Raw genomic sequence first — 22450 nt, forward strand, 5'->3', positions numbered from 1 at the left:
GGATATGGATGGAGGCCAATCTCATATCCGCAACAATATATAGAGAGAGAGAGAACCGAAAAACCCGTGAAGCCGTCAAACTGTGATTATGTGTCGATTATTATTACCGCACTGTTTGAATGCCGGTTGCATCCTGTCTATTAATTATGTACGTCTATTAATTACGGCTTGTTGGAAGCCGTTCGTCCCCCCCCCCCCCCCCCAAATTGAAGTCCTTGAAGGGTTGAAGACCCTTTAAGTCCCCCCCCAAAACCCTCAAGACCACAAAGACCCTGAAAACCCTGAAGACCCAAATACCCCAAAGACCCAAAATACCTAAAACAAAACCTTAAAGACCTCGAAGACCCCAAATATACAAAACACCCCAAAGCCTCAGAAGACCCAAAATACCTAAAAGACCATGATGACCCAAAAGACCATGAAAACTTCAAAGACCCCAAATAAGCTGAAGACCCTTAAAGACCCTGAAGACCCAAAATACCCCGAATACCCAAAATATCATAAAGACCCATAAATACCCAAAAGACCCTGAAGACCCAAAATACACTGAAGACCCGAAATATAACTGAAGACCCTTAAAGACCTAGAAGACTTCACCAAAATCTAATCATTTGTCCTTGTCACATACGCTACCTCTCCGCCAGGTTTTCGTCCGAATCCGTCCACAACTTTTTGAGATATCTTGTTCACAGACAAACAGACAGACAAATGAAAAATCGGTCAGAGACCGAGGACTTGCCGGAATGTACTTTTTTATCAGCCATTTTGGACAAATATGGCAGCCGAACCACGTGACCGATGACATCATCATTATTTATTTTCTAAACTAATTTATTCCTTGATGATGCTCAATAAATTTTATCTTGATCGGATAAAGTTTTGTACTTGTCGAATTATGATGTCATGATGGAGACACCTATGACATCATCATTAACATATTTTATTCCCCATGGAGAGTTCTTTACAATGAGCCATGTCTCATTTGTTTTCTATTCAGCACTTTTGGAGATATAGATGTGCAAAGTTTTTCCATTTTTCCAAGATGGCGGCCGAAGCACGTGACCGATGATGTCATCTATTTTTTCCTCCACTTGTTTAGGCCGACATGGCGCTCAAGAAATTTCATCTTGATCGGATGAAGTTTTGTACTTGTCGAATTATCAAATTATGACGTCATAATGGAGGCCTTGGGCCGAAAGAGTTAAAAATTGGGCACAGTCTATTCCAGGGCAAGACAAATATGTGTGTAAAGTTTGGCGATTCTACGTGCAACAGTGTAGACGTAGTGCTGCGCACAGACAAACAAACAGACAGACAGACAAACCAACCGATCAAAATACTTGCCAGAATCTTTTCCGGCAAGTAACAAACAGACAGACAGGGGTGAAAACATAACCTTTGGTGGCGGAGGTAATAAATAATATCACCAATATTACAAATAAATATGTACAAAAGAAATGTTTGTATTATGATTGGTGTAAATCATGACAATACAGCAACTCAAGTTCAGTCAGGTCATTATCCTCAGTTTCAACAAGTCCGTGCCTCTGCAGTGGCGACGTGTGGTGAGGTGAGCCATTATTATAGTATATAGTCTATATATAAACGCCATTCTCTCTCTCTCACTCTCTCACTCTCTCACTCTCTCACTCTCTCTCTCTCTCTCTCTCTCTCTCTCTCTCTCTCTCTCTCTCTCTGTCTCTCTCTCTCACTCTCTCTCACTCTCTCTCACTCTCTCTCTCTCTCTCTCTCTCTGTCTGTCTGTCTGTCTCTCTGTCTCTCTCTCTCTCACACATTTTTTAAGTTACAAACTCGGGATGCAAATACAACTTTGTGGGGGGGGGGGGGGGGGGGGGGGGTAACATAGGCTATGTGGGTGTAAATTCTCTATGTAAATGAGTATCATGTAGCGCCACCTGGTTGTGGTGGTGGTGGTTGGGGGTATTACAATATCCTTTTTACGGCGTAAGCCCGTAGGGCAATGCCATCTAGCACAGCGTTGTCTGTCCATATGTCCCCACAAACATACACCGATCAGAGCTGAGAATCTGGTCACATGACGTGGATGTGTTTTGTAACCTTCTGAAGGGAAATACAATTATGGAAACTTCTGACACTTCTGAAAGGAAAATTCACAAAAAGGAAATATAATAACCTCCTTTGGAACATTTTGGGGTCCCAACGGGTGTCGTAAGGTTGGTAGGAGGTTTCAGAAATTCCTCAATACAATTATGATTTTGAAATGTGATCGACATGGATCTTGCTCCCGAATCCGGAAGTGAAAAGATGATGATGACGGTTTGCTGGTTTGATAATATCTCGATACAATCGTGATTTAACACTATTTTGATATATTATCACTGTAGTATTAATTTGCGATTGGATTGATGAATGATGCTGTTTGGAATGAAAATATAGAGAACGTGCTGTCAATGCCTGAAGTTTGACTGAAGGTGACATAAGAATGTGGAATTTTTTGGTTTATCGTTTGCCATTCACCGTCCCACCCTCCCCCCCCCCCCCCCAATGCTCGCTGTAACTGATATCCTCACCCTCTTCCTCTCTTCTCCTCCCCCCTCCCCTCATCCTCCCCACTTTCCCCCTTCACCCTTCCCCTCCTCATCCCCTCCCCCTCCCTTTTCCTCTCCTCTCCCATCTCTCCACACCTCCTCACCTGCCTTCCTCCTCCCCTCCTTCCCCCCTCCCCCAATCAATTGGTCCATCAGCGAAGCAACGGGTAGGCTCCTCTAGTTAAAAATACAAATATTTGACTGTCCCTTGAATGATTGTATCTCCTTTTGATAAGATGAAGGTTCTTGACAAATTGAGGTGGTTATTCTCATCATAGTCAGGCATGAATCCGTGAAACATTTATAAGACGCATCACTGACAGTATTTAAGAGAATGCTTTGTATAGCATCACAGTGTTACGACTTGCAATAAAGAAATGCAACAGCATAGCAAGGGTAGAGCAATAGTGGGAGAGGTTTGGGAGTCAAAGGGTGTGTGTGTGTGTGTGTGTGTGTGTGTGTGTGTGTGTGTGTGTGTGTGTGTGTGTGTGTGTGTGTGTGTGTGTGTGTGTGTGTGTGTGTGTGTGTGTGTGTGTGTTCGTGTGTGTGTTCGTGTGTGTGTTCGTGTGTGTGTTCGTGTGTGTGTTCGTGTGCGTATGTGTAGCATCAGGGGGTGGGGAGGTGGGGTGGAGAGGGTGTGATAGCCTTGCAGCAATCATCTTCTTGTCATGAGCAATGGCAGGAAGAAGAATTGCTAAATTTTGCAGTCGATTGGATTCGACACAAGTGAGTTTGTATGAACCGAAACAAATAGAGACTGAATTGCAAAACTACCCGAGAAGTCTGCAAGCCCAGGGACGGCTGCTCAAGCACGGATAGCTCACAGCCCCCCTGGCTAGGATCTGCAAAACATGGCAGCACTTTCCCTTTCCTGTTTGCTTTGCAAACATCAGTTGTGCAATGCCTTGCCTTTTTCAGCTTCAATTCCAGCAGGTGATATTGCATTTTGCACCCACTTTTGGTTCACTCCATTAGAACATGCAATTGCAGTGCTTTGTCATTTGTTCTCTCTTCACTTGGTTATTTTACGTTCTTGGTCTCCTCATTTTGCAACCGCTGTTTCTCAAGAAGATTTCTTTTCACTACCAGGACAACATCTCTTGTAGTACGTACGTTCTATTGAAGACATTCATTAAGTTGGAGCAAGGACGTTCTTGAATTGCTGTTAATTTTATCATTTATTTTGGGTCATTAGAAACTTCCATGTGCGCCTGTATTCCACCATTATATTCATTAACCTGATATTGCGTGTCTCCGAGTATAATCCAGAAGGATTGTACGTCATACGATAATTATGGATCTTCCTGTAATAGAGTATTAGAGAAGTCACCAACATCACAGGTCTACAAAACCTCTGTATGGTCGTTGTTGTCGTTGTCGTTGTCTTCATCCTTCTTCTTGTTGTTGTTGTTGTTGTTGTTGTTGTGGGTCTTGACGGGGTCGATTTTTGAAATGTGCGCCCATTGATCGGACAGCTGCTGGACCCCACCCACATTTGCCGCTTGACTCCACCCACCATGAATCCCAGACAAAATAATATGGCCACCATCTTGGTTTTCTGGTGTGCCTAAGGCATCAAGCCTGTAGGCCTCTTCTGATTATACGGTACTCTGCCCGGGTTTGTTGTGTCAGATTTCCATTGGCTTTGTTTGGGTCGAGTGTTACTCATGATGAAGGACCCCGAAAAATTTATATAATATGTCGAATAAAAATTATTAGTAAGGTTTAATCAAGCCTGTCAAAACACACAGTAAACACTTCCCTAAAGCTGTTTCTGTGGTAATTTTGTGTTAAACATCAGCGGGTTTCCATCGGCTTTGTTACTTACACATGCGTCTTTTGTTACCTCTTCCAGAACTAAGTAAAATGTGCTTCACTCAGGATTAAAACTGTACCACAACTTGGCGGAAGTTGTTTGCTCAATTTACGTGTTCCTTTCCCCCATCAACTTTTGTGTACAATTTATTTGTTCCACGTAAAATAAATGTACAGCAAACAAGCGTTACGCCTAGGTCCCCCGTCGGTGAAGTGATGCGAGTTGACAAAGTGGAAGTCGCAAGGTGGCCATCTTGGATTTTGACGTGGCGACCCAATTTTCAATAGCGTTCTCCCTTAGGCAAAGCTACACCCACACACCAGATTATAAGTTAGTAGTTCGTTTATTTTTCAAGATATTTCGTCAACAAGGTTCAGACATATATTTGGTGGCGGCCATCTAGGATTTTGACGTGGCGACCCAATTTTCAATAGCGTTCTTCCTTGTGCCTAGATACACTCACACACCAGATTAGAAGTTGGTACTTCGCTTATTTTTCAAGATTTTCCGCTCACAATGTTCAGACATACATGGCGGTGGCCATCTTGGATTTTGACGTGGCGACCCAATTTTCAATAGCGTTCTTCCTTATGCCTAGATACACCCACACACCAGATTAGAAGTTGGTACTTCGCTTATTTTTCAAGATATTCCGCTCAAGGTTCAGACATACATGGCATCAGACATACATGGTGGTGGCCATCTTGGATTTTGACGAGGGTTGCACCCACACACCAAATTCGAATGCGGTCCTTCGCTTACGCACGCGCACACGCACGCCCGCACGCAGGCACGGACGGACGGATGGATGGATGGACGGACGGACGGACACACGGACGGAGGGGAAAACCATCGTCCCCCTTTCGCTCCGCGGTGCGACGGGGGACAACTAAAAGCGTGAACGAGAGGTCACCAGCGTCTGCTCCGACTGCTCGTAATTTGCATACACATGGGGGCCGTTTAAAAATGACATAAAGCTCGGGGAGGGGGTCAATCTGGTGTCTTGCCTCAACCTACAAAACATACAAATGGGTGAGTGAGAATCGCCAATTAAACGACATCAAAAACACTGAACCACTGAACATATAGCCTGGGGGTGAACGGTAGCCCTGGACAGCCTGCGGATAATGTAGGACTAAAGACCAGGGGCATGTTTCGTTAGCAAGCAGTAGGCATAACGCTCGCCAAGCTCGCTTAACGGTAACCCCCCATGGGAGCCCCTATGATCCAAAATCAAAAAATATCCTTGAGTGGGCTGACGGTCATTTCTTGAGGTTGTAGTTCAGACCTCTGCTAATTTGTTGGAACCCCCCTGGGAGGCTCCCTGATCCTCTGGGAGCCCCTCGGAGGCCCCACTGATTCCCTGGGAGGCTCCTCTGATTCCCTGGGAGGCTCCTCTGATTCCCTGGGAGGCCCCTCTGATTCCCTGGGAGGCCTCTCTGATTCCCTGGGAGGCCCCTCTGATCCCCTGGGAGGCTCCTCTGATTCCCTGGGAGGCCCCTCTGATCTCCTGGGAGGCCCCTCTGATTCCCTGGGAGGCCCCTCTGATTCCCTGGGAGGCCCCTCTGATTCCCTGGGAGGCCCCTCTGATCCCCTGGGAGGCCCCTCTGATCCCCTGGGAGGCCCCTCTGATCCCCTGGGAGGCCCCTCTGATCCCCTGGGAGGCCCCTCTGATCCCCTGGGAGGCCCCTCTGATCCCCTGGGAGGCCCCTCTGATTCCCTGGGAGGCCCCTCTGATTCCCTGGGAGGCCCCTCTGATTCCCTGGGAGGCCCCTCTGATTCCCTGGGAGGCCCCTCTGATTCCCTGGGAGGCCCCTCTGATTCCCTGGGAGGCCCCTCTGATTCCCTGGGAGGCCCCTCTGATTCCCTGGGAGGCCCCTCTGATTCCCTGGGAGGCCCCTCTGATCCCCTGGGAGGCCCCTCTGATCCCCTGGGAGGCCCCTCTGATCCCCTGGGAGGCCCCTCTGATTCCCTGGGAGGCCCCTCTGATTCCCTGGGAGGCCCCTCTGATTCCCTGGGAGGCTCCTCTGATTCCCTGGGAGGCCCCTCTGATCCCCTGGGAGGCCCCTCTGATTCCCTGGGAGGCCCCTCTGATTCCCTGGGAGGCCCCTCTGATTCCCTGGGAGGCCCCTCTGATCCCCTGTGAGGCCCCTCTGATCCCAGGGGATCCCAAAATCGAAAAATCTAAGATTCACATCTTGCATAATATTCAGTTTTTGCATTCACATCTTGCATAATAAAAACGACGTAAAATAAATTTGGGAAATTTTTGCGTATGGTACTGTACTGCATATATAAACTGCCTCAATCGTAAATCTTCAACGTTACATTTTCGGAAATGGGTGAGGAAAGCGATTTTGCTCCTACAATTTCAAGTGTATCGATTGTTAGCATTTGGAAGTCGATTTATGAGTGGTGAGGAAAAATACAGCAGACCTCACATGGAGAAATAGCATGGCTGAAAGCGAAGTTGCCAATTTTTTAGAAAAGAGTTGTCAACCATAAACATGCATTTAAACTGACATCCTTCGCATTCTTTGTTCAAAAATATTTTTTGAGAATGCTTATACTTATTTTTAGCTAATTATAGATACTAGAAACACCCGATGCTCCCTTTTCCTTTACCTTTACCACTCCCGGGGGTGTGTGGGCAGTGGGAGGAGAGGTCCAGGGGAATCACGTCGCAGGTTGTGACCACTGTGCGGCCATTTTTGTTATGTAAAGGTGTCAGGTCCAAAACAATTGAAAACCCAAAACCAAATGGTGGTTGTATGTGGACACACCTTCTTATTCCCCTCACAAGACACACCTTCTTATTCAACAGTAGTCAAAAGGATAACTGGCATGGATGTGAGTCCCTTGGAGATGATCCCAGGTCAGTACGGCCAGCAGATTGGTCACAAACCAATGAATCCATATGCAATGTCCTTTTTATGATGTAAGTTTTTTTTTTTTTAATGTTGAAGTTTATTATATTTTATGTGACAGCTGCTTTGGAAAGGATTTCTTAAATGGTTCATGGAGTTGGATGTGAGTGCTTCAATCGAAGGTATTCAATTGCCACATGGAGTGGATTTATTGTATATTGTTAATTTATTTATTTATTGCACATTTATTCCACAAAATTACTGGGAAGATGAATTTCATGATTTTACGTGATCAATAAAATTGGTCTAAAGACTTAGAAGCTGCTGCCAAAATCGAGGTGTGAATCGTGAATGACCACCGAGTTAAAGTGGCCAATTATCCACAGAACTTTGGATTTCCCAATGCAACACTTTCACCATCATCCACGGGCACTTGTGCATGTCCCGTCTCATCAACATAGGTCCCACAAGACCCCAGCACTTACGATTGACAACAATGGCTGGCATTATGTCGTGAGCTTCTGAAACCTTTCAACGGAGATCCAGGCAACTTTATCACCCGTCTGGTAACTGGTGACAAAACGTGGCTTCGCCCCTGGGATCCTGAAAACAAATTGGAATCCATGCTATGGAGGCAAATGGGGCCACAACTACTCGATAGATTTTGCACCAAACCCTCATCCAGCAAGGTAATGGCCTCGATTTTCTGGGATGCCAAGGGAATCCTGCTGATTGTTTCGATACCGCTCACAAATCTACCTTCGCAGGGACGTGTGACATCAGCCTCGATGCAGAAATTGTGGCAGATCATCCAGGACAAATGATGAGGGGTATTGACCCGAAGGTGTGCTCCTTCACAAGAATGTACCTGCGTGTGAAGCTCTTGTTTGCATAGACTTCCAACTGTGACTGTAGCTTCAGGAATCTCATGGATCATCCTCCAAACAGCCCGGAGTTGACTCCCAGTTACTATTATCTGTTTCGACATTTGATGTCCATCCTGCGATTCACCGATGAGAAACTGACTGAAGCAACCGAGACATATCTGAAGGAGCAATCGTAAAGTGTCTATCTTCTTGGCGCAGACCGTTTTTGAAGGAAAAACGAGAGTAAGTGTATTGAAGTCAAGGGACACTATTTCATTGAAAAATACAAAAATGGTTTTCATATCTTGGACAATCGCGAGTGTCTTGTTCCTCCATAACCTTTTAAACTCTCCTCATAAATGTAAAAGATTGAAAAGTTGCCCAATAGTGACAGGCTGGTTCAATTGAGGTCACGTGACTTCCGTTCGCCGTAAAACAGATGCCATCTAATTGCATTATCCTTCTCGAATGAATGCAAAGTGGTGACAAATGCCACGACGGAAGGAGAGCAGAGTGGGCAAGTTAATGTTAGATTGATAGATCACAGAGAAGGAAATTGGCGAATAACCAAGCTATGATATTAATAGGTTGCCACTTTGGCAGCTAATGAGAGTCAACAATCCAGCGTATACATTTTAAATTTTAAATTGCATTTCCCATTCTCCGCATTAGTGCAAATGTCGGTGTTGTTTTTAGCTGAATGCATCACTTGTCTGCTGTCAAAGGTCGGGGTCCGTTTCCGTATTTTTGTCACATTTTCATCGCCCTCACAATAAAGCTTCATGGATGCCCTAACCTGCTTCTCTAAATTGATTACCTCCACCATCGAAGGTGGACGGAGGTTTTGCTTTCACCACTGTTTGTCTGTGAGCAGGACATCTCAAAAGTTATAGCCGGATTCGGAGGAAACTTGGTGGGCAGGTTGGGTGTGCGAGGAAGGAATAATTGATTCAATTTTGGTGAAGATTCAGACCCGGATTCGACAATTTTAAGTGATACGTTACTTTTGAGAGATAGTGCCGAAAGGGATTATACAGCACGATATGTCAAAAAGTTATCGACGAATTATGACAAAACCTCATGGATGAGTTGGGTAACAACAACAAGCCAATTTGATTTTGGTTAAGATCTGGATGCAGATTCGGCCTATCAGTGGGATACAATAACAAACTGTTTGGCCTCGCAGAGGTGCACCATTCTAGTATATTATGAGTTCCCTTCCAAGGAGCTTTAACTTGGAAGGAGGCCATTCGGCCCATCAACCCTGCCCAATGGTTGCCAACCTATGATAGTGTGTTTGTGCTCTGTGCTTTTCACCCCTCAGCCCAAATTGGGCTGAGGGGTATTGTCGTCCGGGCGTCCGTCAACTTTTGGTTTCTGTCAATTTCAAGGAGAACGGCTTGTCTGATTAAAGCCATTTTTGCAGTGTGTGTTGGGGTTGAGTAGAGGAGGGTTCATGGGCGCGCTGCGATTTTCAATATGGCCGCCACGGCAGCCATCTTGAAATTGGTTTCCATCAATTTCGAGCAGAAGGGCTTGTCCGATTAAATCCATTTTTGCAGTGTGTGTTGGGGTTGAGTAGAGGAAGGTTGCTTTCGAAAATAGGCGTGCTGCGATTTTCAATATGGCCGCCACGGCAGCCATCTTGAAATTGGTTTCCACCATGCATGGACTGAGGGGTTACGCCCGCTTTGCGGCGCTATTTATTAATTATTTGGTTTGACTGGGCCGAGGTTCAAACCACCGACCTCACGGTCTCTATGATATAACCATTACACCACCTAGTTCTACTTGTGAAGCTTGGATTATCATTCCTCCTTTCTCCCGCCTCTGGAACAAACTCCCTCACTCTCTTCAATCCCACTCCTCCCTCCAGGTCTTTAAAACAGCTGTTCACCACCATCTCTTATCTTCCCCCATCCAAAACGTTGATCTTTTCTACCCCTGTTAATTCACCCCAGATCCACTTTTTTGAAATTCCGACTTCTGTCCTGGAAGTCCTTGCAATGTCCATATGTTTTATACCTTTACCTTCCCTCGCCTCCTCCCCCCAAGCCCTCTCCCTCCCATAGATCTCCTGATGTCCCTGTTCTCAAATGTTGTCCTTGTGTGCTTCCCTCTCTCTCTCCATCTCGTCTCCCACTCCCTTTATCTTATGTTTTATGTGTCAGTTTGTCTTTTTGTGATCAATGTTAGCTCTTACATGAGCCTCGATCTTGTATACAAAAAAAATAAATATCGGTATCGCCCCTGCAGAATCAGAGTAGAATGATGACCCAACGTGGCTTTCTAGCTCATTCTTTGGGCACTTCCTCCATTCTGCTCACCTTTCCATTGTTTGCTGCTCACATTTTCAAAACCAGTTGCAATACAAATAAATTATCGAAGAAAATCCGACTCAATTAAAGTTTATGCATTATTTTTCCCTTCCCAGTCACTGCTAGGGAGTGGGTTCAGGCAGGTTTTTGAGATGTAATCTAAATTTGATTTTTGAGATGTTTAACCACTATTTCCCAGACCCACGTCGTTTCTGTCCATTTCCTCGTCATTGTAATCGGCAGAACACAAGAATCAGCTTTGATGTCAATAGTTGCTCATCGATGTGGCATGGTATCACCTTACAATATTGAAACCGGAGTCAAAAGCACTCACTGCGATATGGTGCACCGTCATGTGCTGTTTTACCGTCATGGATGACGTCATTGCCGGTAAAGGCTTTGTGCAATCTGTTATAGGAATGCTGAAAGTGAAATACAAACTTGTTGCCAATGGTCCTTTGAGTCTCCTACTTGCATTTTTTCTCAGTTACCTTTATTGCATCTTTCTCGTTGTCTTCATCATTATGCTGCCCGAGGGGCATAATGTCTATCAGAGCTATGTCTATCACTGTGTCTATCAGAGCCAAACGGGTGAAATGAAATCGGTATCATAGTATGACAACTTGCGTCTTGTCACGATTTGCTTATTGCCATCGGTGTCGGAAAATGTCTTGGCTGCAAAATTATTAGGAAAGGATTTTGTTTTTGCACTTACCTCATAGTTGAAGGTCAGCTTTTTTAGGTAATGTTCAGGATTTGGGTAACAAATAATACCTTCATGAGCATCCCAGTATAATCAAGATTATCTGAATAGTCACTCGGCCAAGCAACTGCTATATGAAGGTTGCATTTTATCTTGGTTCCATTTGCAGATTTTTGGGGCTTTAATAGCCGACAGGCTGGGGGGAAATGGCGAACCACCTAGCATAACTGGAGACTTGCCAAGAGACTGCTTCGGCAGCATGAATGCTTTGTCAAGAATCTGGTACATTGGAAGATGGTGATGATGATTACCTACAGGAAGCGTGACTCTCAATTCATCACGTTGGAGTTTGGCCGGTGTCAAGCCACAATACCTTACAAAACCTAAACTTGTGTGATGATTTATTGCCGTCGATGGACAAAATGAAAGATAACTTTTCTGCAAGTTCTGCGTGGCAACAGCCTATTTTCCTGGTACAGGATTCTTCTATTGCCACATATGGGTCAATCCCGTACGCACAGAGAAAATATCAGGAATCTGGTGTAGTCCATCTCGGCCTTGCTGTCGATGTGAATGAAAAGCCTATAGAAATGGACAGACTTGAGATACCTTGTGAAGTTTTGGTGTGTTACTATCTTAAAGCCCTGCAGATGATTATCTACACTGGTGCTATGAGGACGAAGAGTTGGTTAAATGAGTGATGATCTAACAACATTGAAATGATTATCCAGTTTACAGGTTCGATCGGGAAAAATGAAAAGCAGGGCAAAAATAAAAGTACAACCTGAGAAAAGCTGCGGGAGTTAGATGAACAGATTTTCAGTTGCCTTATGATATGCAAACCAGAGCTTGGAGGTCAATTTTTTTTTTTTTTTTTTTTATGCATGGTCTAGGCTTGTGGAAGAGCTAAGACAGAGAACAGACCAGGCCACAACATAATAAAGGGAACAGCAGGAGAAAGGGGGAAATGCCAATAGCAAGGTGGAGGGAGAAGATAGACTGAATTGGGCAAACAAGGGATGCCGGTAACAATGAGGGTTAGGGGAGAACACAAGGGGTGGACAAGATGGATGCGTAAACAAAATTTTGGCAGGGGTGGGGGTGTTTTACTGAGTGTAGAAAAAATCATGACTTTTGATGGGGGATGACCTGAGGTGGTGGTGAACCGCTGTCTTGCAGACCAGGAGGGAAGGCGGTTCCACAGGCAGGAAAAGAGAGGTATAAATGAGTGGAGGTGATCAGTGGTTCTGGATTTAGGCCGTTTCACTAGAATGGGTTGATCTGGACCATGTGCATCCTGCAGATACTTTGGGGGGGGGGGGGGGGGGGGACAGAGAGGGCAGAGGGTGCAAGATCAGAAATGAGGCAGAAGAAAACAGAGACAACACAGACCTGTCGGCGAAGGTGATGTGATAGGCCCATAGACCCAGTTTCATCTCGAGAAATTCCAATGTTCTTGAAAGCCTTGGTTTCCACGGCATCAAGCTGAGGAAGATGTGAAGCAGGGACGCCAGCCCAGAGGGGAGAGCAACACTCCATCAAACTGTGGATTAAGGCTTTTTAAGTAGATAAAAGTTCAGATGTGCCAAGGAAAGACTTTGCATGACGGAGGATACGCAGTCGGAGTCTGGTTTTGGAGGCCAACTTTGAAATGTGGCTTGCCCGGAAGAGTTCATGGCTGAGAATAAGACCCAAAAGTTTGAGTGACTCAACCTCTTCGAGGAGTCCTTTCAGAGAGAGAGATAGAGAGATAGATTTTGATTTCTCTTGAAACTGTTCCAAGTCTTTCCACAGATTGTTCCAGCTGTTTGACCAGTTTGTGATTATGGCAATGTCTGAGGAGAGGGAAGAGGCTGCTTCGTGTCTGTCAGAAGGATGAGGAATGTCACGGCAGTTGGTGGAGTCATCAGCAAAGAGATTTAAAAAAAAGATTTTCCACAGAGTCTGAGGCATTGTTGATGAAGATTCGGAATAGGATGGGGGTCGAGGACACTTCAACCTTGACAGGGAGAGGAGAAGAAAGGGTTGAGAGCCACAAGTTGGCTACAAGAGTGGAGGAAGTCAGTAATGCAAGAGTGGAATTGGCCTTGGATTCCATAAGCAGACAGTTTGGAGAGTAAAATGGGATGCCAGGCTGTATTGAAAGCTATATATATATATATATATATATATATATATATATATATATATATATATATATATATATATATATATATATCGGGCATTGCACCCACGTACGGGCATGCCCTAGTATATATAAATGCAGAGAGGCGTCCTTGATCTCATGACTGATACTGAGGGCCTCCATCCATTGCTGGGATAGTAGAAGTAGCATGTCCAAGGTAGAGTGACCTGGTCTGAATCTGAATTGATGAACTGAGATGAGGCTGCTAGAAAAAAGAAATGATTTTGTTCACAGCGATGATGGATTCCATGACCTTGCTGATGATTGGAAGTAACCTAATAAGTCTGTAGTTAAGGGGATTGGTTTTTGCACCTTTAATGTAATAATGTGATGTTGGCTGATTTTCAAGCAGATTCAAGATGACCTGTGGTAAACGACAGGGTGAAAAAGGCAGAGAAAGTGCAAGAGCAGCAGGGCAAATTTTTAGGACAAACTACTGTTAAACGGGAGGTTAGTTTTCTGATCCATGTTCCGATTCGTGTTCAAAATAGAACATTCAATTTAAATAAGTGGCTCCATGGTCATAAATTAACGTTTGTAGACAAACAGACGGGCCGACAGACGGACATAACCCGATTGCTTAACCCCGCTTTTTGCTTCGCGTGCACGGGGTAACAACAACCATTCTTATTTATATGCAGCATCACTTTTTGTGTCATAAGAAGTTGGCCGTGGTCATTGGAACTCTTTACTGTCTGTCAACGTTGTTTTTGTTCAGGAGGTTATCGGAGTTCGATTGTGTGAACAAACTTTTCCTTGTCGTTGCCGTCTTCGGTAATGTGCCAAGTGCTTGGATTACACCCACACTGCTTGGCCATACCCTAACTGCTGTTACCTCTCCCATTTAGTCATGCTTTCTCGGTGAGTTTTGCTTAAGGATGATGCTCGTAGCTTGAAACGCTTTGATGAGTATCCTGGAGTAATGAATCATAGAAACTTCACCTCCGGGATCATTCGATTTCTCCTGCTCCGCAGATTGCCCCCTTCTTTTTGTTTTCATCAGTGATGATGGAGCATTGGAGCTGTCATGTTACCAGAATAATAGACTGAATGTATTACTCATTTGTCTATGACGAGCATCTTTAGGTTTACTAAAACGTGTACACCTACCTCTTGCACACTGATAAATGTTAAGGCAGATATTTATTGAGCTCGGTTATCCATAAAACCAGGTGAGATACAAAAATCCAGGACGATGCAATGCTCTTCTGCCTACTCTAGGAAATAAGCGAATCCATCTACGACAGTTAAACCGAGAGGGGGCTCGATGCTGGTGAGTCTGATTGATGAGGATTGAAGTTTCGGGCAACTGGTTGTGGAGGCCCAAAAGGTAACACGGGCGATTGTTGAGGGATAGGTTCGTTTGAGAAAGTGGTGGTTATGTGCCAAAGGACAGGGTGGATGAGTGGTGACTGCCAATGCATGCCCGGTGAATTGTTGCTGCGTGTCGTGCAGGTTTTGGATTGGCTTGTCATCTTGGCGTGCTTGTGGACCTGCCATGCATTGGAGTCGCAAAAGACCTTCTGTGTGTTGATGGCTTAGAGAAAGATGACCACCATCGTGCCAAGGTGGGTGTGGTAGCACCCACATCTTTGATCTCGTCCAACACCTCGGTAATAGTTCATGTGTAAGCGTGGCTCGCTTTCTATTCGTAGAGCCCCAAACTTTCCTTTTTTGCAGGTGGCCATTTATTTTTGAGGTGACCCTAATCTTGTTTCCTCTGTTGATACGAACGTTATGCCATCATGCCCTTTGGAGAAAGTTTCTCAGGATGGGAAACCGTTGCCCACGCCTTAGAAAGAGCAATTATTTTAATGGGAAGTAAAAATGATTGGGATAGCATTTGTTTCCATTCAACTACGAGACGAGATGGCATTTGTCATCTAACTATAGCAAGTTGAACTTCAAACAAAATGACTTCAAAATAAATATCTCTCCTACCCCCTCCCCTATTTTTTGGGGGGGAGGTAGGGGGGCGGGGGGGGGGTCCTACTGTGCCAACGATGAATATAGGATCGTGCACGCACTCTACAAAAGGCTTATATTATTGGACAACTGTCCTGCTGTTGGTTCTTTTGGGTTCCATGCTCACTTCTGATATCTCTGGTTCCTGGTGGAACAACCACTAGTATATACAGTACTGTGGGTATAGTCTGGGATAGCCCACATTGGGCCTTGTGTGTAGTCTGCGTTAGCCAAACCTTTATCCTCAGATCTCTAATTTTAATAACTTCCACCATAATCTGTGCTGGGGGAGAGGGAAGTACGGTATATATTTATTTTATCCCACCTAGATTGTACCTGAATTTATAAAATGGCCGGGCCCAGAATATACCCGAGATATAATGTGGGCTATCCCAGACTATACACTGGTAAACTAATGGATGGAATTAACAGGATGTTGGTTCAGGTATGCCAACCACTATAGGAAGTGAGGTTATGCTGAGGTTTCGGACGTTAACCCTTTGCTCTTTTGTTCCGACGAAGGGCTAAAGTTTCTCCTTGCCTTCCCATGGCGGTTAGCATAACTCGATCAGCTTCCTGTTGATTTCATCCATTTTTCTACCTGTCCACCAATGCAGATAGACATATGAAGCCTTCACGAGTGAGACTACTTTTGCATTATACCCAAGTAAATTTGTCAGGGACTAGAATATTGACTTACACTGGTTTGATTTCTCGACAGTGTTGGATGGATCTGAGTAAAATTGCCATTCTGGTATCATGCCAGAACGAAGTTCTACATGAATCGCAACATCCTTTAAAAACGATGTCAAGCTGGCTGTGTTGACATGTCCGATTTGTGTCCAATTTGTGACAACGATGTCCAATTTGTGTGGATTATCAAGACCCTATGATATAAACCGTCACACTGCTGTTTCACATGCAGGTTGATGCATCAATGTGTCGCTCCTCCATTGGAAGGACATTAAGCCAAAGTATCTTGCTGGCAGCATTAGTCATAGGTCATTTGGCGTTAAAGATCCCATGGTGTCCTTTGCGAAGAGTAAGTGAGTTATCGTCAAATTACAAATTTATTTATATTACCTGAACCTGAATTTCGGTAATTTACATTACCTGAATTACCTGAACAAATTACAAATTACAAACTCTTGCCTATCAGGAATGCAACAGGGATGATAAAGCAACAGGAATGATAAAGAAGAACCTCACTGAGATTTTGAAAACCATCCCCGGGAATATCACCACAAATGAACTACAACTGGAGGCAATCCGGGGTTCGGTGACGATCCTGAAAAGACCAAAACTCTGAAAAGGTTGAACAGCTTGGTCCATGAACCGTGATCCCTTACAGAAGAGGAGGTGGATACTTTGGCTCCTGGGAGGACTCCGTTCCAGCTCCCTGCACAACCCGCAAATCCGCAAATGGAGATAACAATCAACGACACACACACACACACACACACACACACACACACACACACACACACACACACACACACACCCTGCCAAGCTGCAGGTTTAGGCCACATCGCAGATGCGTTTGTGACGTGGCCTGGCTCCTCAGCTTGGCAGGATTTGTTGACCCCATCCTCCAGAGAACGAATTCCCAAACTATTACCGAATTGCACCCGCTGAGGACGAGAGTGGCCAAATTTCAGTGGGATTGAGGATCGTGCCGAATTCAACGACTTTAATGGGAGAAACCGAGCCGAGGGCGGTAGCTTCGGTGAGGCAGAGGGCTGCCCATATGGAGTCGTGACGATCGACATGAGCTTGGGACGTGGCCTTGCCTTGTGGCTTAATGTTGAGTTTTGCCAACTCTATCCCACCAAGAAAGGATGAGACCAAGAAGGAAGTGACCGAGAACGAACTAAGGTGGGACCACATGTGGAGATCGGATGTATCCTGGCATACCCCGGTTGTCACACGGGAGGTCGTGTAGATCGACATTGTTGCCCCTTCATACCCCCATTCCACTTATGCCGATCGACCCCGATCTGCACAACGGGAACGATCCTATTTGGAACGGGATCAATCGGCATGATCGTAAACGGAACGTCTTCGATCTTTGTCGATCGGGACAAAAAAATAGATCGGGGCGATTTTTTAAACATGTTTAAAATTTCCATCCCGATCTGAAATAGCGGGACTGATCGTGATTACAGCGTGAATGCAACGTAGTCCATCGGAATGATCGTAGTTAGAACGGCTTGATCGTAGTTAGAACGGCCTGATCGTGATTACAGCGTCGTTGCAGCGGGAGGATTATCTTGTGCCGTTTCGACGACGATCGTTACCTATCCGTCCCGCTCCAATGCCGATCAAAGCCGCTGTATATAAATCGGTCCGGATTGCATCAGCCTCACCCGATCAAGTATTTCGACACGACACTTTTTGTCAACGTTGTTAAGTGGAATTGATAACTGCATGAGCCAAATTGCATTGCCCAATAACCCCATGGTCTAAAATTAAAAGCGGTACAAGTTAAACAAATATTATTAATGATCAATTTTACCGCTTTTAATTTTATGACCTTTTAATTAAGTGAATGCAAACTTTGATCCCCTCTACCCAGCAAAAACTTGTCAAATTTTTAGCTTTTATTTTGAAGACCTTTCATTTTGCAATGCATTTTCATCCCCTCAACCCAGCAATAATAACTTCTCCCTTTCCAACCAACACAAGGCAAAAATTGAATATCAAGTTTCATAATGTTTATTGTCACATGAATATCAATAGAAATCATTATCAATGCAATACATAACAATACAACAATGTCCTCCAAAATGTCTTTCAACTCCTTCCCATAGTGTCTCTAATGATGTCTCACCATCCTCTCCTGCCATGGAACTGCACCAGCAGGGCTGTTAAAATAGTCTCAGTACCTCCCTCTGACGCTTGGCCTCTACACTGTCCCTGTTACCTCGAACTGCCTGCTCCACCTCTAACATGTTGGCTTGATCTCTCCATTCACCAGGGATGATGTTGTGTCGATAATCCTCCTGGTCCACCTCGGCATGCTGAATACTTGGGAACCGGATGCGGAGCATGTTGTGCAGACAGATAGCAGTTTCGACCAGGTCACGCACCACCTCAGGATACTGTTGTAGTGTCTTGAGCAAGCATTGCCAACGGTTTGCCAAGATGCCAAAGGCGTTCTCCACCACTCGTCGACCCCTTGAGATGCGGTAGTTGTAGACGAGTTGTTCAGGAGAGAGTCCACGTCTGGCATAGGGTTTCATCAAGTAGGTGCGGAGAGCAAAGGCATCATCTCCAAGGATGAAGAATGGCATCTCTTCATCATCGTTCCGCATGGCCAGGGGGTCGGGGAATCCAATGGTTTCATTCTCTATGCACTCTTTGAGCTCCGAAGCATTGAAAATCTGAGCATCTGACATGTGTCCCATTCCACCAACATCCACCCACAAGAACTTATAGTCGGTGTCCACCAGTGCCATCAACACGATCGAGAAGAAGCCCTTGTAGTTGTGGTAGAGGCTGCCTGAGTTAGGTGCGCATCTGAGGGCGACGTGTTTGCCATCAAGAGCTCCGAGCACATGAGGGATGTTCCATTTACTTTCGAAATAATCAGCGACTTCTGTCCATTCTTCTGGGGTGGTAGGGCACTTCACCATTTCTTCTTTGAACTCTGCAACGATGGCTTGACACACCTCCGGAATGAACTTGACGATGGTGTTTCTGCTGACCCTGAAGTCGTAGGAGAGAGTTGGGTAGAGGTCTCCTGTAGCCAGATGCCTCAGGGTGATGGCGAGCTTCATTCCAGGTTGTAGGGCCTTTCTCAGCCTGGTATCTTCTTTCTCAATTCTGGGGGTGATTCTGTGGAGGATTTCATCAAAGAGAGCAGGTGGCATCCTCACAAAGTTCTGGAAAGAGTTGATGTCCTCCAGCCTCAGTTCATTCATCAAGCGGTCGTAGTGCCCAAACTGCAATCTTCTTTCTTCTGTCAACCATGGCCAGACCCAGAACTGAGGGGCTCTTCTTCTTCTTCTCATTCTTCTCACTTGAGCAGCTCTTCTTTCATTAATTGCATATTGTTGGAGAAGTAGAGCGAGCTGCAGACGGCCATTTCTCTGATGTTGATCCATGGCTGTCTTCGACGATACTGATGATCGGCAAGCAAATCGGGCCCTATTTATACGGATCGGGACCTGAAATCTGCTTTTTAGTCGGCTTAAAGATGGGAATAGAGCGTAGTTAGATCGGTTTGGTCGGGAATGACGTAGTTGAAACGGCAATAGATCGGCAGCATCGGCGTTGGATCAGTTTTAGATCGGCGGCGATCGGGAATGCATCGTGTCAGAGCGGCGGCAATCGCGAATGCAGCGTGGTTACAGCGTACGCGAGCGGGAACACAGCGGCTCTAAACGGCTTCGATCGGATCTTCAGGGACCCGATCTACCCACGATGAGCGTGGTTACAGCGTAGTGATCGTAATCGGAGCGTACTTAGGACGTAGATACAGCGTAGATGACCAGTTTTTTCCCAAAGTGTCCCGATCGCTCCCGACCTGGGGATCGGGGCTAATCGGGGCCAATCGGCATAAGTGGAATGGGGGCATAAGGGACGGTGGGGGTAGCACAGCACGGATAAGGAGATGGCTTGGTCCATGAGTCGTGGTTCTTTGTGAGGGTGAAGATCGATGCTTTGGGACCAGGGACAACTCCGTTCGACTCACAAGCGGAGGTGACAACTGGTGGTGGTGGTGCATACCCTCGCACACATACATGAATCCCAAATTATACATACACACTCATGCCTGGTTATGATTGGACATGCACATGAATCGTGATTACACGCACGCACGCATGCACACACACACACACACACACACACACACACACACACACACACACACACACACACACACAAAGATGGCGGTGGCGAGGGAGGCGGCATGACTTGCTAGTCGTGCTGCCTCCCTCTAATCAACCTGGGACGGAGAGGACCAGGGACTGTCAAATACATAATTTTTGAAGACCGTGAAGACTGACCCAAAAACAGCATCCTTGATGGGAATATATGTGCACGGGATGGTTGGTGTCACGCTGTATTATGTGCGTTTGGATTGCCTGGTTGGGGAGCTTGGTTGAACTTGTGGGCCCCGTGCTGCCGGGTGGGAGGGCCCGGGCTTTGATGGACCTCTTCCTGTCGAGCTCCGTCATTTGAGGATCTCATACAGAAAGGTGGGATCGAGGATTTGTGCCATATGCAGTGACTTCGGAGTGCACGGCGGCTTTGGTGGGGAGTATTGTCGTGTATGTACGCCTGAGGTTGCTTCGATCATCTGTGATGAGGCCTGGTCTGGCAGCCTGCTGGGTTTCTCTGACCTCGTCATTCTGAGAGTGAAGTTCTGGGATTTGGCAACTCCCTTTGTGCCATGTTATGCCTGCAGGGAACTGATATCCATGAGATCGAGTAACGTACCGAATACAACAGCTTTGTGTGTGGCTTTGGTGGGGGAAAGGGGAGGTGCCCGTTACTTGATGGGTTTTGCCGATGCTAACCCATCGAGGACACAAACGCACGCACATGGAGGAGGGCTTAAGATTTGGCTGATCTGAGTGGAATGGGAGCCTGAGATTTGGCGGACCTGAGTGGAAGGGGGGGGGGGGGGCGTCTGAGATTTGGGAGTCCCTAGTGTGAGGGGGGCCTGAGATTTAGCAGACCCTAGTTGGAGGGGGGGGGCTGAGAGTTGGCAGACCAGAGTGTAAGGGGGACCTGACATTTGGCAGACTCGCTATCGAACCCCCTAGCTTCATGAGGCAGGGCACAGATTGAGTCCCATCACAGCGCTTGCTGCACGACCTGCCGGCAACAAGTGTCGCCCACCACGCAAACACATTGTTTCTGCCCTGCTGATCACGACAGGAGGTTTGCAGTCACGTCAAATATTAAATTTAACCAAAGAAGCACACTGACCTCATCAAGCAAAAGACAAAATCTAACTACCTGGCAGGTATACAGGTAGACTGTGGCTCCCCCTGAAGCATTTTCATGCAAAGCTGTGATTTGAAATCTGCAAAGGATTGACCTAAATTTCTAATTTTAGTACAAATGCGCCTTAAAACTGCAAAGCCAACCAAGCACCGTGGGATCTCCGGTGGCATTATGATACCAAATGGATCCGTTAAGCTCGCCATTTGGCTGCGCATTACTGAACAGCTGTGTTGAAAGAAGACATAAACGAGGGAGACAAACACAGAACTAATCGGGAGGTTTGGATGAAAAGGTTGAGTCTTACAGGCAAGTGATGTAATACCGAGTGGCGAGTGCTTGCACACTCATTACTCAATTTTTCGAACTAATATGGGAACGCAGCTCTCGCCCACTCATGCGTCCGGCACCCAATTCCTTGATCAGTAATGCATTTTCAGCTGTAACAAAGTACCCAAGAAAGGCCCTGAAGAATAATAAAGGGGAGGAAAATAGTCGAACAACAGGCTATTAGTAATAAAATGGACGTGCAAATTACAAGCTGCGGCGACTGTGAATTGGACAAACCCAGTGTGATTATTCAAGTGATGGCAATAAACGTTAGAAAACTAGCCCACGCAGCGCATTCGAGCGGCCAGCACCTTGGAACAGCTCGAACGGTTAATGCCTCCGTTCTGGCAGCAATTGCGAAGTGAGACAAACAGGTGCAATGTTGTGCTCGTATCTGCCCATCTAATGAGAGCAAGCCCCACTATCCCCGGAGCCCCGCCGCTTGTCCACTCACCCATACGTTTCTTCGGGCATATACCGACCGCGATAGATTTGGGCTCTCTTTTGGGTTTTTGTTGCAACCCTTGCTACCCGTGTTCCAAAAACGTCAGAGAAAATTTGAATAAAGTGTGTGTGTATGTGTGTGGGTGTGGGTGTGTGTGTGTGTGCGCGTGTGTGTGCGTGCGCGTGCATGTGTTGCTGGTTGTCTCCATATGCGGATTTCAGAAGGTGGTATGGAGCCCTCCCAGGTCTCAAAGTATCCACCTTCGTGTGGATTTATATATATATATATATATATATATATATATATATATATATATATATATATATATATAGTGTTGCGGTTCTGAGAATGTACATATATGATCATTAAAGGTTTGCCCCCATAGTTAGTCCACATGCAACACATAGGCCACCTTAGAACATTAGTTATG

At 45.8% G+C, this 22450-nt stretch overlaps 1 protein-coding gene across 4 annotated transcripts in view; it reads left to right on the forward strand.

Annotated features, from left to right (window-relative positions):
- The window catches only part of ENDOV (endonuclease V), a 164671-nt gene that overhangs the window by 69594 nt on the left and 72627 nt on the right, over window positions 1-22450 (forward strand). For all 4 annotated transcript variants that reach the window (XM_078778966.1, XM_078778964.1, XM_078778963.1 and 1 more), the window contains exon 5: window positions 14781-14893. In XM_078778966.1, coding sequence (XP_078635092.1) covers window positions 14781-14893 — 113 coding nt within the window. The remainder of the gene's footprint in view (window positions 1-14780; window positions 14894-22450) is intronic.

Source organism: Myxine glutinosa, chromosome 5 (genome assembly GCF_964187855.1).
Source record: "Myxine glutinosa chromosome 5, kmMyxGlut1.1, whole genome shotgun sequence".
NCBI lineage: Eukaryota > Metazoa > Chordata > Myxini > Myxiniformes > Myxinidae > Myxine > Myxine glutinosa.